At 36.1% G+C, this 12,617-nt stretch overlaps 2 protein-coding genes across 4 annotated transcripts in view; one reads left to right on the top strand and one right to left on the bottom strand.

The window, feature by feature from the left end:
• The window catches only part of LOC410662 (lachesin), a 273,388-nt gene that overhangs the window by 162,944 nt on the left and 97,827 nt on the right, over positions 1-12,617 (top strand). For all 3 annotated transcript variants that reach the window (XM_026446143.1, XM_026446141.1, XM_026446142.1), the window contains one exon: positions 11,309-11,415. In XM_026446143.1, the coding sequence (XP_026301928.1) occupies positions 11,309-11,415 (107 nt within the window). The remainder of the gene's footprint in view (positions 1-11,308; positions 11,416-12,617) is intronic.
• On the bottom strand, positions 1,097-7,645 carry LOC102654353 (alpha-(1,3)-fucosyltransferase C). Its single transcript, XM_006571319.3, has 3 exons — positions 6,141-7,645; positions 2,427-2,721; positions 1,097-2,099 (listed from the first exon to the last, which is right to left on the bottom strand). The coding sequence occupies exons 1-3, from the start codon at positions 6,694-6,696 to the stop codon at positions 1,751-1,753; spliced, it is 1,200 nt and encodes a 399-aa protein (XP_006571382.1). The 5' UTR covers positions 6,697-7,645; the 3' UTR covers positions 1,097-1,750.

Genomic DNA, 12,617 nt, shown 5'->3' with positions numbered 1-12,617 from the left:
AATTTTTAAAGCGATCAATGAAAGAAGAAGTGTTTAATTCCTCGAATGGGATTTTTATCGCAATAGTTATTTACACGAGCGTGTAATAATATACAGTCGTTCTAATCATTCTGACCTAAAAATAGGTGAATAAAACTTGGTAACCTTGAAGAATGTGTCACGCAATCGTAAATAATCGTAAATAAATTGTAGGACGATTAAACAGAAATAATTGGCCGGTTTTAACGACGATGAGATCATAGAATGGTTTTGAACGAATAGAAAAATAATAAAATGTAAATATATTTTCGTCAATTTCTTATCGTTCGCTTATTATTAAGCATTCGATGAATTATATGCAAAAAATTCAGAAAAAAAGTTTATATTTTATTCATTAAATACATTTTGGTTCAATTAAAATTGTTAAAAAATAAGCTTTTGAAATTTTACAACGAATGATCCCGATATTGAAAAATTAAATTAAATCGGAACAATCGAGAAATTATACGCAATTACGCAAAGAAATTGTCACTGTGCGACTTCCTGTGATATTTGAAATTCGTCAAATATTAAAACAAAGATTTTTTTAACGATTCAATTCATCATTATTATTATGTTTATCGTGTTTTTTTCTTTCAAGTCGAAGTGATTATTTCACGAGCAATTTTTTTTTTAATTTGCCTCGATAGAAATAAATCCATTCTTCCTTTTTCATATCTATTCGAATAAAAAAGGAGAATAAATCGATATTTTTTTATTATACTTCGAATTTCAAAGATCTGAGTCATGACGGAATTATCGTGTTTTCATGACGCGCAGGAAGAATGTTATAACACGTATATAAAAAACAAAACTTTAATAACATAATAACGTTTTATAACTTTGAACGAGCATCGATTTTAATTTTTAAGATATCTACGTAACCAATTATCGGAATATTTATATACCGCCCATAATAAATTACAGATTAATTTAGTCGGTAGAAATTTTTTTCAACGCTGGATCGTTGAAAGTTTTTTTTAAACGAGTTTGAAACTGCAAATACTTTCGAGATACGTTCGGGTTTAATTGACATTTCAATGCTCGAAAGCAAACCGGTGTGACGGAATAAATTATGAAAATCATTGGTTTTCGGTGCATTCAACGTTGCGATTCAACTGAATGAATATTTTATAGAAGGTGTAATGACGAAACTTCGCTTTGATTTTCTGAAATACTTTAATCACAAATTATAATCATATAAGTTTTCTTTTCTTTTTTTTTTTTTTTTTTATCAGAAATTGATATTTTTAACGAAAAACAAATTTAATGAATAATTTTTTTAACGAATATACGTATCCTCGTTTAAAGATGATTCGTTTAACTTTATTTACAATTAGCAAATTCATGGAACAAGATGAAATTCGCGTTTCATTTATCGCTCGAAATTCTATTTCAGTTCATCGAAAGTCAATGTTCCACTTACCGAGTTTTTCAAACGATAAAAAAAGTCTCGTCGATATCTCTGCATTTACACACAATATACACCGTTTCATTACATTGTACAATAAATACGAAAAATATGGTAAATATAAAAAATGTGGTCAAGTTCACGATCGTTTTGATAAAATTATAAATATTTAAATAAAACGAGGGAATGAAATCATAGATTTTCCATGATTTTCATTTCAATCCATTTGAATGATGATGCAACGATTATGATATTTTTTAAAAATAAAAAATATATATATATATATATTCAACTTAATAAAAATAGTATCTATCAGTAAAGTCAGTCTTTTAAAACGGAACCTGTGAGATAACTGTGATAACGTAGAAATTCTTGGAGAGGACATTTCTGCTGACTGTACCAATTAGACAATGAATTGTACATTCGCGGCTCTTTCCTCTTGTGGAGAAACTCGCAAAGATTGCAAGCGGCGCGTTGAATACCTCCATCGATTTTATAATACCTCTTCCAAGCGAAATATTTATTATACTCCCGGGGATCTTTGATCAATCTCTTCAAGTATTCGGCCAAATCTTTGGGAGAGTCGAAGTCGAACGCGTCTATGTAAGATCGTGGTGGGGCAAAGAGACTGTAATTGGCGCCACCGTACACGATTGGGATCACGTTGTACCTGCAAAATAAAAGGAAAGCAAAGCACTCTTTAATTAATAAATTTTCCTTTTTCTCCCCTCATGTAAACATTGACACGTATTCCAAAGTTAAACAAACGAAACCTTATCGAAATCTTATCCTTTTTTCTCTAATCCAATCGTACCGAGCATATACGATATAGCGAATAAAGAAAGAAAGAGTTGGAAAAGGGATAGAACGAGAGACAATTAATCGCGGCACATGCACGCGCACGAATTCGTCAGCCGATTCGAAATCGATCAGCGAGGCGGCTGCGTGCCACGATTCCAGTAACGATTCCATCAATCGAGATCGTCCATTGTTTTACCTGAGGGCATTGTACAGCTTCTCGGTTACGTAATCGTCGCAGAACGAATTCTCGAACGAGAGGTAGAAAAAATAGTGGGGTTCGACGACCTGCTTGAAGCAGTCCACGCTAGGTGGACAATACATGGTCCCGCATTTCCCGTAAACGTCGATCGGTATGTGCCTCGACAGCTCGTCCACGTACTCCTGCCGACCGCTTTTTGCCTGACAGTTGCTCACGAACCAGATTATCGGCCTCACCTTCCTACGAAACATCTTCGATGAAGATGCATCCTCGCTGCCGTGCGATTGGTTACCTGTGCAGACGAATCGTTGTTATCTATGACACGATTTAATTATTTAAAGATATTTTAAATAAAACGATTTAATAACACATGTTTTTGTTAATACCGGCTTCATTATGTTTACATTTTCGATGAAAATTCTCACGGTACTTCTATATCAATAATCTTCAATAATCACGTGGATAAACATCTTAAGATCGATTTACATTCGTATTGGACGCGAGTAATAATATTTACACGTGCGTGACACGTGCTCGTCACCCCATTAATGGACATTGGTGGAACGAGAGGGTGTGTGAATCGCCTTGGCCGCGGTATCTAATGAAATATAAATCGATCTTTATTCGCTTAAGTTGGAAACGTAACCCGGGCGGATGGAAAGGACAGTAGTTGGACAAATAAACAGACGCGGAGGACAGGTAATTTGCAACGGTTAATAAAGTCATCGTAGGCACTTTAATTAACACGAGTGGTTCAGGGAAGGTTGGCGCGTTTACGTAACGCGATTGCGCAAAATAATTGTCGCGAATTTATTCTTCCCAGACTTCCCGCGCGACTACTTTTCTAGTTTTTTTTTCTTTTTTTTTTTTTTCTTTTCTCAGCGTGACACACTCGTCCGTTCTCCTCGGCAGGAACGTTCCCGCAGCAATACACGTAATAATACACGTAATATCGATGCCGATAAAAGGTAATCAACAACAATATTTGCAATTTAATTTTCGCTGATTACACGATAATTTTTTTATTTTTCTTTAATCATCCTGTGGAAAAACAGGAAAAACAAAAAAGTAATTAATGAATTATTATTCTGAACTGATTATTCTTGATCTTATTAATCTCGAGAATTGAAGATTTTGCAGCAAAAAAAAAAAAAGTGGAATTTATTTCGGACAGTTTTTGAATTATTAACGCTACGATAAATCGATAAATGTTATATTTAATACGTTGTGTCGTTTATTATTAAAAAAAAAAAAGTAAATCGAAGACAGAAAAATTTGCGAAAAATTGAATTAATTAAAATACGATATGATGCGTCTGAAAAGTAATGAAACTGATTTTACAAAAATATTTTTCTTCTCTAAAATATTTATATTTTATCGAAGTAATTTTCTTGGAAACGTATAAACTGAAAAATTTTTCTCACTCCACCAGTATTTCCACTGAAATTGCTTTCATTTACTCGGTTACGATCGTTTTAGATATTTTCTCTGTTTTAAAATGGCGACTTAAACGTGATGTTTGACTCTAGAAAAGAGGAAAGTCGGATAAAGTTGAATCAAAAAATACGTAATTACAAAAGACTACGAGAAACTACGAGAATATTACGTTTAATATTCTCAAAAACTCATTTGCACAAGGTGCAAGATGTATACAAGATGTATCAAAGTGAATCATCGTTATGCAATATCTAAAAATAATCTTGAGTTTGACGCATATTATTACTATTTCTCAAAGAGATTTTAATTTGCTGCGTGTTGGGTCTTCGTGACACAATTTTTTTTTTTTTTTTTTTTTACTTACGATATCTTTCGTATTGAAAAAAGGAAATAGAAAATTGTTATACTTATCGTTCTATCTTCGTAACACGTCATTTCGCTATTAGTGCACATTTATAAAATTTGCTGTTAACTCGTCTTTGCGTTATCTCGATCATGAATTTTTATAATGTGGTGGAACAGAGATATACGTATCAAATATGGGAAAATATTTGTAAAATGTTATATGTTTGTACGTAATGATTTGCCAAGAATTGAAAATCAGTTTTATCACTGGATCTATGAATTTTTATTAAAACGAGTCCAAATATTCAACGCGTATATAATATAATAAAAAAAAAAATGTGTCGTACAATTCAAATATATATATATATATATATTCCAAACTATAATAATATTCTAAAAAATATTAATTTACACAAAAATTCTATTATAATATTATGTAGAAATATTTTTTCCAACGATTTTTTAACAAATTGAAAAAAAAAAAAGGCGAACGAATAAAAATCATTCTACGGAACGTCATGCAATACATATATTATTTCAGCATCATATATATTTGGACTTTACACTTTTTATATCCAAACTAGTTTCAATTTCAATATTTTCCCAGTTTTTTCCCGATTCGATATTTTTTATATCGCAACCGGATACACACGATTTACTTATTTTATTCAAAATAAACTTGTTTATAATATTCAATTATCGAGTACAAATAAAATCAAACGTAAAGAAAAATATGTATTTAAAAAAAAATTTGCTGTCTACTCTCTTACTTTTTTTTCTTCATTTTCACTAAAACCTCCCAATTATCGTTTATTTATTTATTTTTTCTCCTCACATCGGGATACGATAATTTTATAACTAATTTAATATCTCTAAAGGTTCCTGCCCTGTCTGCCTCCCTCCCTCTTGCTGCAACATCCTCTACGTTCGCGAGACAATGATTTTCCCGTCTGTTTTTCCAGTTGCACGGGAAGGAAGTCGTCATAGCGAATTTTTTTCGCCGTTTCGTTTGGAACGAGCGCAGGGGGAAAGAACAGCCAGCGGTGCCTCGTGTTACGCCAGCAAATAGTCGCGTTCTTTGTCGTAGCGGGCAAAAGCAGCAGGGGAACCGACATTAATTACGAACCGCGACGATTATGAAGCACGTGGGACAAGATGATGCGTCCTCCACGCGGAAAAACGAGTGGGTAGAGCGAATGTACGTACGTACGTACGTATGTATGTATGTATGTGTGTACCATTCTTGCGAAACAGGTACTTGCTGTAGAGAAGGCAAACTTTTCTCGAGTGATCAATGGCCAAGGTATATTAGGTAATCAAGAAAGTTTTCTTCTTCTTGAGAAAAAAAAAGATGCAAGAAAATTAAAAGAGTTTGTATCGGGAATAATTCTGAATCTTTTTTCTTTTCTTTTTTTTTTCCGGAAGAAAAAATACGTTTGAAAAAAGTCTTGAAAAAAGAATGGTCGCAATTTTTAAAAATTCTTCTTCTTCTTCTTCGAATTCGTTTTAGATTTCAGAGACGATTTAAATGAGTTAAGTTACATATACAGGGTGTCCGAGGTTATGGATTCTCTAACTGCGTTGGAACGAGGAAAGGAAAAAGGAGGAGCGGCGAGTCAATATCTAATTACGTTCTACGTATATCTTCGCGCGCGTGGATTATTGCGACACTGCATTACAAAAAAACAAGGTCAGGCCTTATTCGCACGAACCTCTTATTTTTAATAGATTTTTGTCTGTTTGTATTTTCATTCTCATCGGAGAGCAATTTCAATTTCTCACAAATATTCCACTCATCTTGTCGAATATTTTCCTATCACAAATAGAAGAAGAAAATTTACTCGGTTACCTAATATTTTTCCAAATATTTCCCGTATCCCGAAAATTCCAATATTTTTCAAGAATCAATTTTACGTTGGCCTACATTACCTGCTGCTCGATTGTAGAACGCTTCCCAACGTGCGTCTCTGTCGGGAGCCACAGTTTGCCCATTGTGGACGTCCTTCACGATCCCATAAGTCCATACAATATCGCTGTCCAATCTGTACGTCATCGTGGCGTTAAAGAAATCCTCGTAAAAATGGTCGGAGAGGGGCCTATTGGCCGGGCTTTCGAGATTCACGAAAACGTACCACTGGCGGGGGCTCCTTCGCAAAGGCAGATCGGCGAGTTTCAGCTCGTTCCCGTGGAACAGGACCGCGTCAAATTCCGTGAGATTCGCGTAACCCCTTTCGTGGGTCGCGTAACAATCGTTGACGGGGCAATCGACGAATATATCCCCTTTCCCCATGTAAAAATTCTCGTCGTCGAACATCGTGTTCCAGAACAGGATCTTCTTGGTCGTGTTTGTGACTCGATCGTCCCCCGCGATCATCCGTTTGAAATGTATTATATCGTCGAGGGTACAGTTGAAGTAGACGTAGAGGGCGAACGTGAAGATCGCTAGGACGATCAAATTGTTCCTTTCCAGTATCCATAATCTCATCCTCCTTTCGTTGTTTTAGATTTCCTCGTCGAGGGAATTTTTTCATCAAAGGAGAATGGCTTTCCTCTCTCACCGATTTATTTCGATCACGAAACACCCTTCTTCACGATTCCTGGTCATCTTAATTATCGGCCACTTGAAATTTGACCCGTCCGTCAACGAGGTAACGAGATAAATTGTTCTTGACAGTGAATAGGATGGATGGGATTGATCGGGAGGCGCAACGGGAGGAAATGATTTTCAAGGGGGAGAGGAGAGGCGTGAAAGATTCTCACGGCGTTGGAATATCGTTGGAACAATCGTCGCAAGTCGATGATCACCGGCGTGGAAATATGGAATACGTTTTGTAACAGCGGTTTACCAAATGGGTCGGGTTATTTCGTTACACCGCAACGATCATGAGACTCTAAATATTTCACGATTCCAAAAACCATCGACGGCATAAATTATTCGAACGTTATAGTTACTGGCGATCAATGATTCAGCAAACCGGGCGGGCATCGATTTCTCTCCGAGTCGGCCAATTTACGGATAAAAACGAAATCCCCTCCCCGCATTCGTTCGCGCGATTTGAAGAAACCTTGCTATACATTTTATTTATTTATCTTTCTCCTTTCTCTCTCTCTCTCTCTCTTTATCCTTCATTAAATTTCCTGCTTCCAGTAGATATGCAACTGACAGATAGATAAAAAACACAATTACCCAGTGGCTACTAAACGATAAAGGAAACGAGCAAAACGACAACCTGTCTCTCTATTGTGCCCACCGTTCTCTCTTTTCCTTTCGCGTGTTCCGCTTTGACGCCGCGCAACAGAGTGAAAAAAAAAAGAAAAAAGGGAGAAAAAGAAGGAAGAAATGACACGCAAAGAGGGAAAGAAACGGGGGATACGAGATTACATATCAGGTTTCGTTCGATTAAAAGTTACTCGTTTCGAAAGAGTAACTTTCTTTCGTCCGTTTGTTTTAAACGTGGCGAAAATTTCGAATTTCGCGCGTTTATATTATCCCAGAAAACTCCCGGAGGGTGTTCGCAGCGCTCGAACATTCGCCGATCCGTGCAGGATTTTAGTCCATCAAGACGCCGCCGCGATTGTATCGAATGCAAAAAAAGGATGGCTCCGTTTCCGGTGAAAGCTCGAGGATGGAAAGGCCGATAAAACTCGTGATTGATGGTTCACCATCGCACCAGCGCCGCGCCCAAACGCACAGGATAGGAAATGTGGGGCACACGCGCGTGTCTCGTGATCGAGGAATTTGTTCTCTCCTTCTTCGCAGAGTTTACTTCGCACCGAAAATCTCACTTCCGCGTATCCATCCGCGTAGAAGCTGCTCCTCCCTCGCCTCCGTCATCCCTGATCATCCAACACTATCACTTGTATTCTTCCCTTATTTCTCGTCGAATTTTTGTTGAGATACGATCGGAGATTTGTTGAGATCGGAATTTTCGATTCCGTTTTTACATTTTTTTTTCTCAACTCGATCGATTTTTTTTTTCTTTCAGTAAACCAAGACGTGACAAATGACGAACTTCGTTCGCGAGACGAATACCGACGCGGAGAGAAAAGACAAGAGAATCGCGTGACTACCGACTGTGCCAGCAGTTGTAAGCCGACTGGTCAAATGCAATGTGCGCGCTGTGTAATATCTATGCTAGTTCCGAAGAAGGCATTCATTGTTCTAATAAGGCGTGGAAGAGTTATCAATTTTAGATATCGTTTGCCGTTTTCTTTTTATGTTTATGTCGTTGTATAGTAAAAAACGGAAAGCGAGATATACTTTTTTCTTTTTGCTTTGACCTGAATATCGATATTGTAAATAAAGAAGTTATTATATGTAAAAAAATTGAACGTTTGGTTGAAGAAAATTATATTAATATTTCGCGAAATATTTTTGAATGCTTGAACGCAAATAAATAATATCGTAAAATTAAAAAAAAAAATTTTTTATCGATAAATTATTACGAGACGATATAATTTTTGAAAAGGAATAACGCAAGTTATCAAATTGTCTTAAACTTTTAATAATTTAAACGTAACTTTTATTTAAGTCGTTAAGTTTAAGAGATATATTAAGTATAAAATAGTTAAAACTCGTTCTGTCTTGTTTTAGAATATTTGCAACATATTGGGAGAAAACAAGCATTGAATTTTCATTTTTCAAGTTTGTTTTCGAAGAAGCGAGTTTCGAAAATTGATCGTTTTATTGTCTATCGATGAACGTCGGTTAGATTTTTATCGACAAATCCTCGATAAAATTGAAAGTTATACGCAATGGTGGTGGGATGGGGACGGTCGATTAAGAAGCTTTTCTCGGGGAAATGGAGTGACTTAGCGGAGTATAACTTCGCTCCTTATATCACTCAATCGTAAAACTTGTGGCGCCTTGGCAATCGTGGTTGAACGACACCGCAACCCTGGATGAACGGAAACGGAGGATCACGTGCGTTCGATGTCGTGATTTATGAAAGGAACTTCTCTGATCCCCCCTTTTAAGGATTATTCGTTTAAGATTCTCTTCCGTGTATCAAATATTCGAGAAATATCGCGACACGTTTATCGATAAATATTTAAATATTTAAATACACTGAAATTTCGAGAAGTTGAAAAATTTTCTACAAGTTATTTTGAGAAATTAGATAAAGATATTATTTTGAAATATCGTTTCATAAATATTGGTCACGCCCTGAGATCAATAAATGAACGGATATTATGGCAATCGAGGTGTGCATATATACCGTAGATTTCTAAGAAGGAGATGAATCATGACAGAGGCGTATACAATTTGTTCTCGAAGATTCTTCGATTCTGCGAAATCTTCGTCCAATGAATGAAGGATAAAAAAAAAGAGGCGTTGAAAGCAATTCGTTTTATAAATGAAGAGCCGCAAAATAATTGTATGCACACTTGTCTGGAATAAAAATATAAAGTTCTTTGTCAAGATTATTCGAACTTCGATCAATGCTCCTTGACCTTCTGAATCTCTGCCTCGTGTTACGATGAGGAGACACACAATTGTATTCACACTTCTTCTATATAAAAAATAATGCCACTAGAGAATTCTGTACAAACACGAGGAGAGGATGATCGTCTGTCATTGACATTAATTCATCAATCAGCGATATTTTGATCAAGATCATCAGCAATCAGCTACAAAATCACACCACAAACTTTGCAATATTATTAATTTATCGATCATAAAATTCTCTCTTTCATTTAAATATAACAATTCGACTGTTTTTGAAAATCGTTACAAGGATTAGAAAGAGCGTTTAATTTCTAAACTTTGGAAGATGGGTTGATAAAATCAGCGTTGATAACCCCGAGCAACCAGCAAACCGTGATTAATTCTTCTCATTAATCACGGGCCGATCCATCATCACGGTATCCTACGACATTATTCTTCGACGCCACTCGAAACGCCGCGAAATCAATCATAATCGGAGTTTATAAGAGAGTGGCGCGACTTTGTAAGAGAGTTCCCTTCGTGGATTTATTATATCACCGCCTACATAAATACATAGATACATGCATACATATTCCATCGAATAATCTCGAGATCAAATAAGAATAATGACTCATCGATGAAATATTGCAAGATTGTTTGGAGGGATTTTGTTATATATAAATCGGTGGTTGGATCGATTTTTTTAGTTTTTCTATTTCGATTCTCGTCTTTCGTTTGTTTAATCGAATAATAATAGGCTATACGTGTCAAAATGTAGGACGTCACACGCACGTTTCGCATTAGTAATATCGAGTCACTCATCAAATATGTACATATGTCGGAAACTGGTTATGAATAGTTATTCAACGAGGTAGATTCGCATTCTAAGCGATTATGTAAATAATTGAAAAATCCTTGAACGCATACAAGTCGAAGAAATCTTTTTTGACACAATTGAAATTATTTATTTATTTTCCTTTTTTTTGAGAAGATACTATCGTTAGCATAAAATGTGCAACATTTTAGCTAAATCAATATATATATATATATGTACATAATTTTATCAAGATGATTAATATTGTTCTCCTCAAAATATCTTGTTTAAAGAAACCTTTATTTATTATATAACACTATCTCCATAATATATTTTTATTTTGCCAATTTGATAATTATTTCGGCATTTCAATTGATGATTCTTTTTTCTCTCTCTCTTTCTCTCTCTGCATGCATTTTCGATAAATGCGAGACGGAATCGACGATTTCCTCTTCCAGTCGAGCGATCAACCAACTGCCCTCTTGCTTCACCATTGACCAATCCTGAAACTTTCCCAAAGGATTTCTACCACTCGTGGTGACCTGTTTCCTTTTCCTCTTCCTCTTCCTTTCCGCCTTCTTTGGAAACTTGTCCCTTGTCGTGCGTTACTATTTGGATCGACACTGTCTCGACTGATCCTCTCGTAAAAAACATCGATATCGTTCGCAATGCGCAATGATTTGCCAATAATTGTGTTAAAATAATCAAGAAACCTGATTGTTGACTAAATAATAAATAATAAATTGGTTAATATCAAAGCGTAACGCAAGATTCGTCCAAAATAAAATTCGTCTTCTTCTTACTCGTCGATACGAAAAATGGACATTTAATTAATGCAATTTTCTGTCTGTGCAGCCCTCTCGGATCGACCGATGTTTGCCGAGCCGATACCGAACGTCACGGTGCCGTTGGGGAGAGACGTCAGTTTACCCTGCGTCGTGGAAAACCTCGGTAATTATAAGGTAATTAAATCGAAGAATGTATTATTCTGCCATTCTCCCAAATTCCTTCGTATTCTGACGCAATCAACCCAACTATTTATAAATTCTTACAAAGAAACGTGTATAAAAATAAAAGTATATCTGAATCGAGCGAAACGAGTACACTCGGATGATATAACTTTTCTTCTTCCTCAGAAAACTTCCAATTATGACGAAGAGAAACCGACCTGACTAATTTCCATCGTTCCCTTTTCCACGCGTTCCAAATTAAACGTCTTGAAATAACACACGTTATATTTACATCTCGAAATTCCCATGCATCTCAAATTCATTCAGGGAGCTCGGCTGAAGAAAATTCGAAGGAGGAGGGGAAACTTTCGTCAGAGAATTAAAATAATTTTCCTGATCGTGGGAAAAGAAATAATCGAAGGGGTCGGATGAAAAGTACGAAAGTGGACGAGGATGTATTATTCTCGACTGCATCGTTCGATTCTTCGAATTTTCTCCACGTTTACGTAAAGTCCGCAGCCGTGTTCCATTATTACGCAACGTCGTGGGTAAATAATAAATGGCGGCGCAGACGTTGGAACGCGCGCCGCCCCGCCGGTTTTAAAATATTTACGGTATCTGGTCCCGATGTATCGATTCCCGCCAAGGCGGAATATCCTCGTGGCGGGAAACGTTTTGTCGTGCACGCTCGAAATCCTTTTATTGGAAAGGATTTTAATGGAAGGAGGAGGCTCCTTCGTCCCAGGGTGAGCCTCGGATCTAGGCGTAGCACCGCGTGAAAAGCCGTTCCCCAAAGCGAATAAACATGTGTTGAGCGGTGGTCCATTTTTTGATAGGATATCAATGTGAACATTTGTGATGGTGGTGATGATGGTCGTTTTGAAGAGCCGTTTTCGTTTATTTTCCTCTTACCGATAAATTTTGATTAACGATCGGGCGTGTAGCGTGTTTACTTTTCGAGAGATTAGATAGCATATTCGTCGAAACAACCATTTTCTGATGCGATAAGAGGGAGATAAATTATAAATATCGATTTTGATGATGAAACTTTTATAGGTTTAGTTTAGTGGGAAATGAGAAATTGTTTTTTTTTTTTTTTTAATAATCCGTCCTCGATAATCTCGATAAATTTTTTTTCGAAAATTCCTGTAAGAGGTTGAAATATTACACGGTATTTTTCATATTATAAAAATATAGAACGTGGTAATATCGTG

Source organism: Apis mellifera, linkage group LG1, assembly GCF_003254395.2.
Source record: "Apis mellifera strain DH4 linkage group LG1, Amel_HAv3.1, whole genome shotgun sequence".
Taxonomy (NCBI): Eukaryota; Metazoa; Arthropoda; class Insecta; order Hymenoptera; family Apidae; genus Apis; species Apis mellifera.
This window is presented reverse-complemented; position numbering and strand designations above follow the sequence as displayed.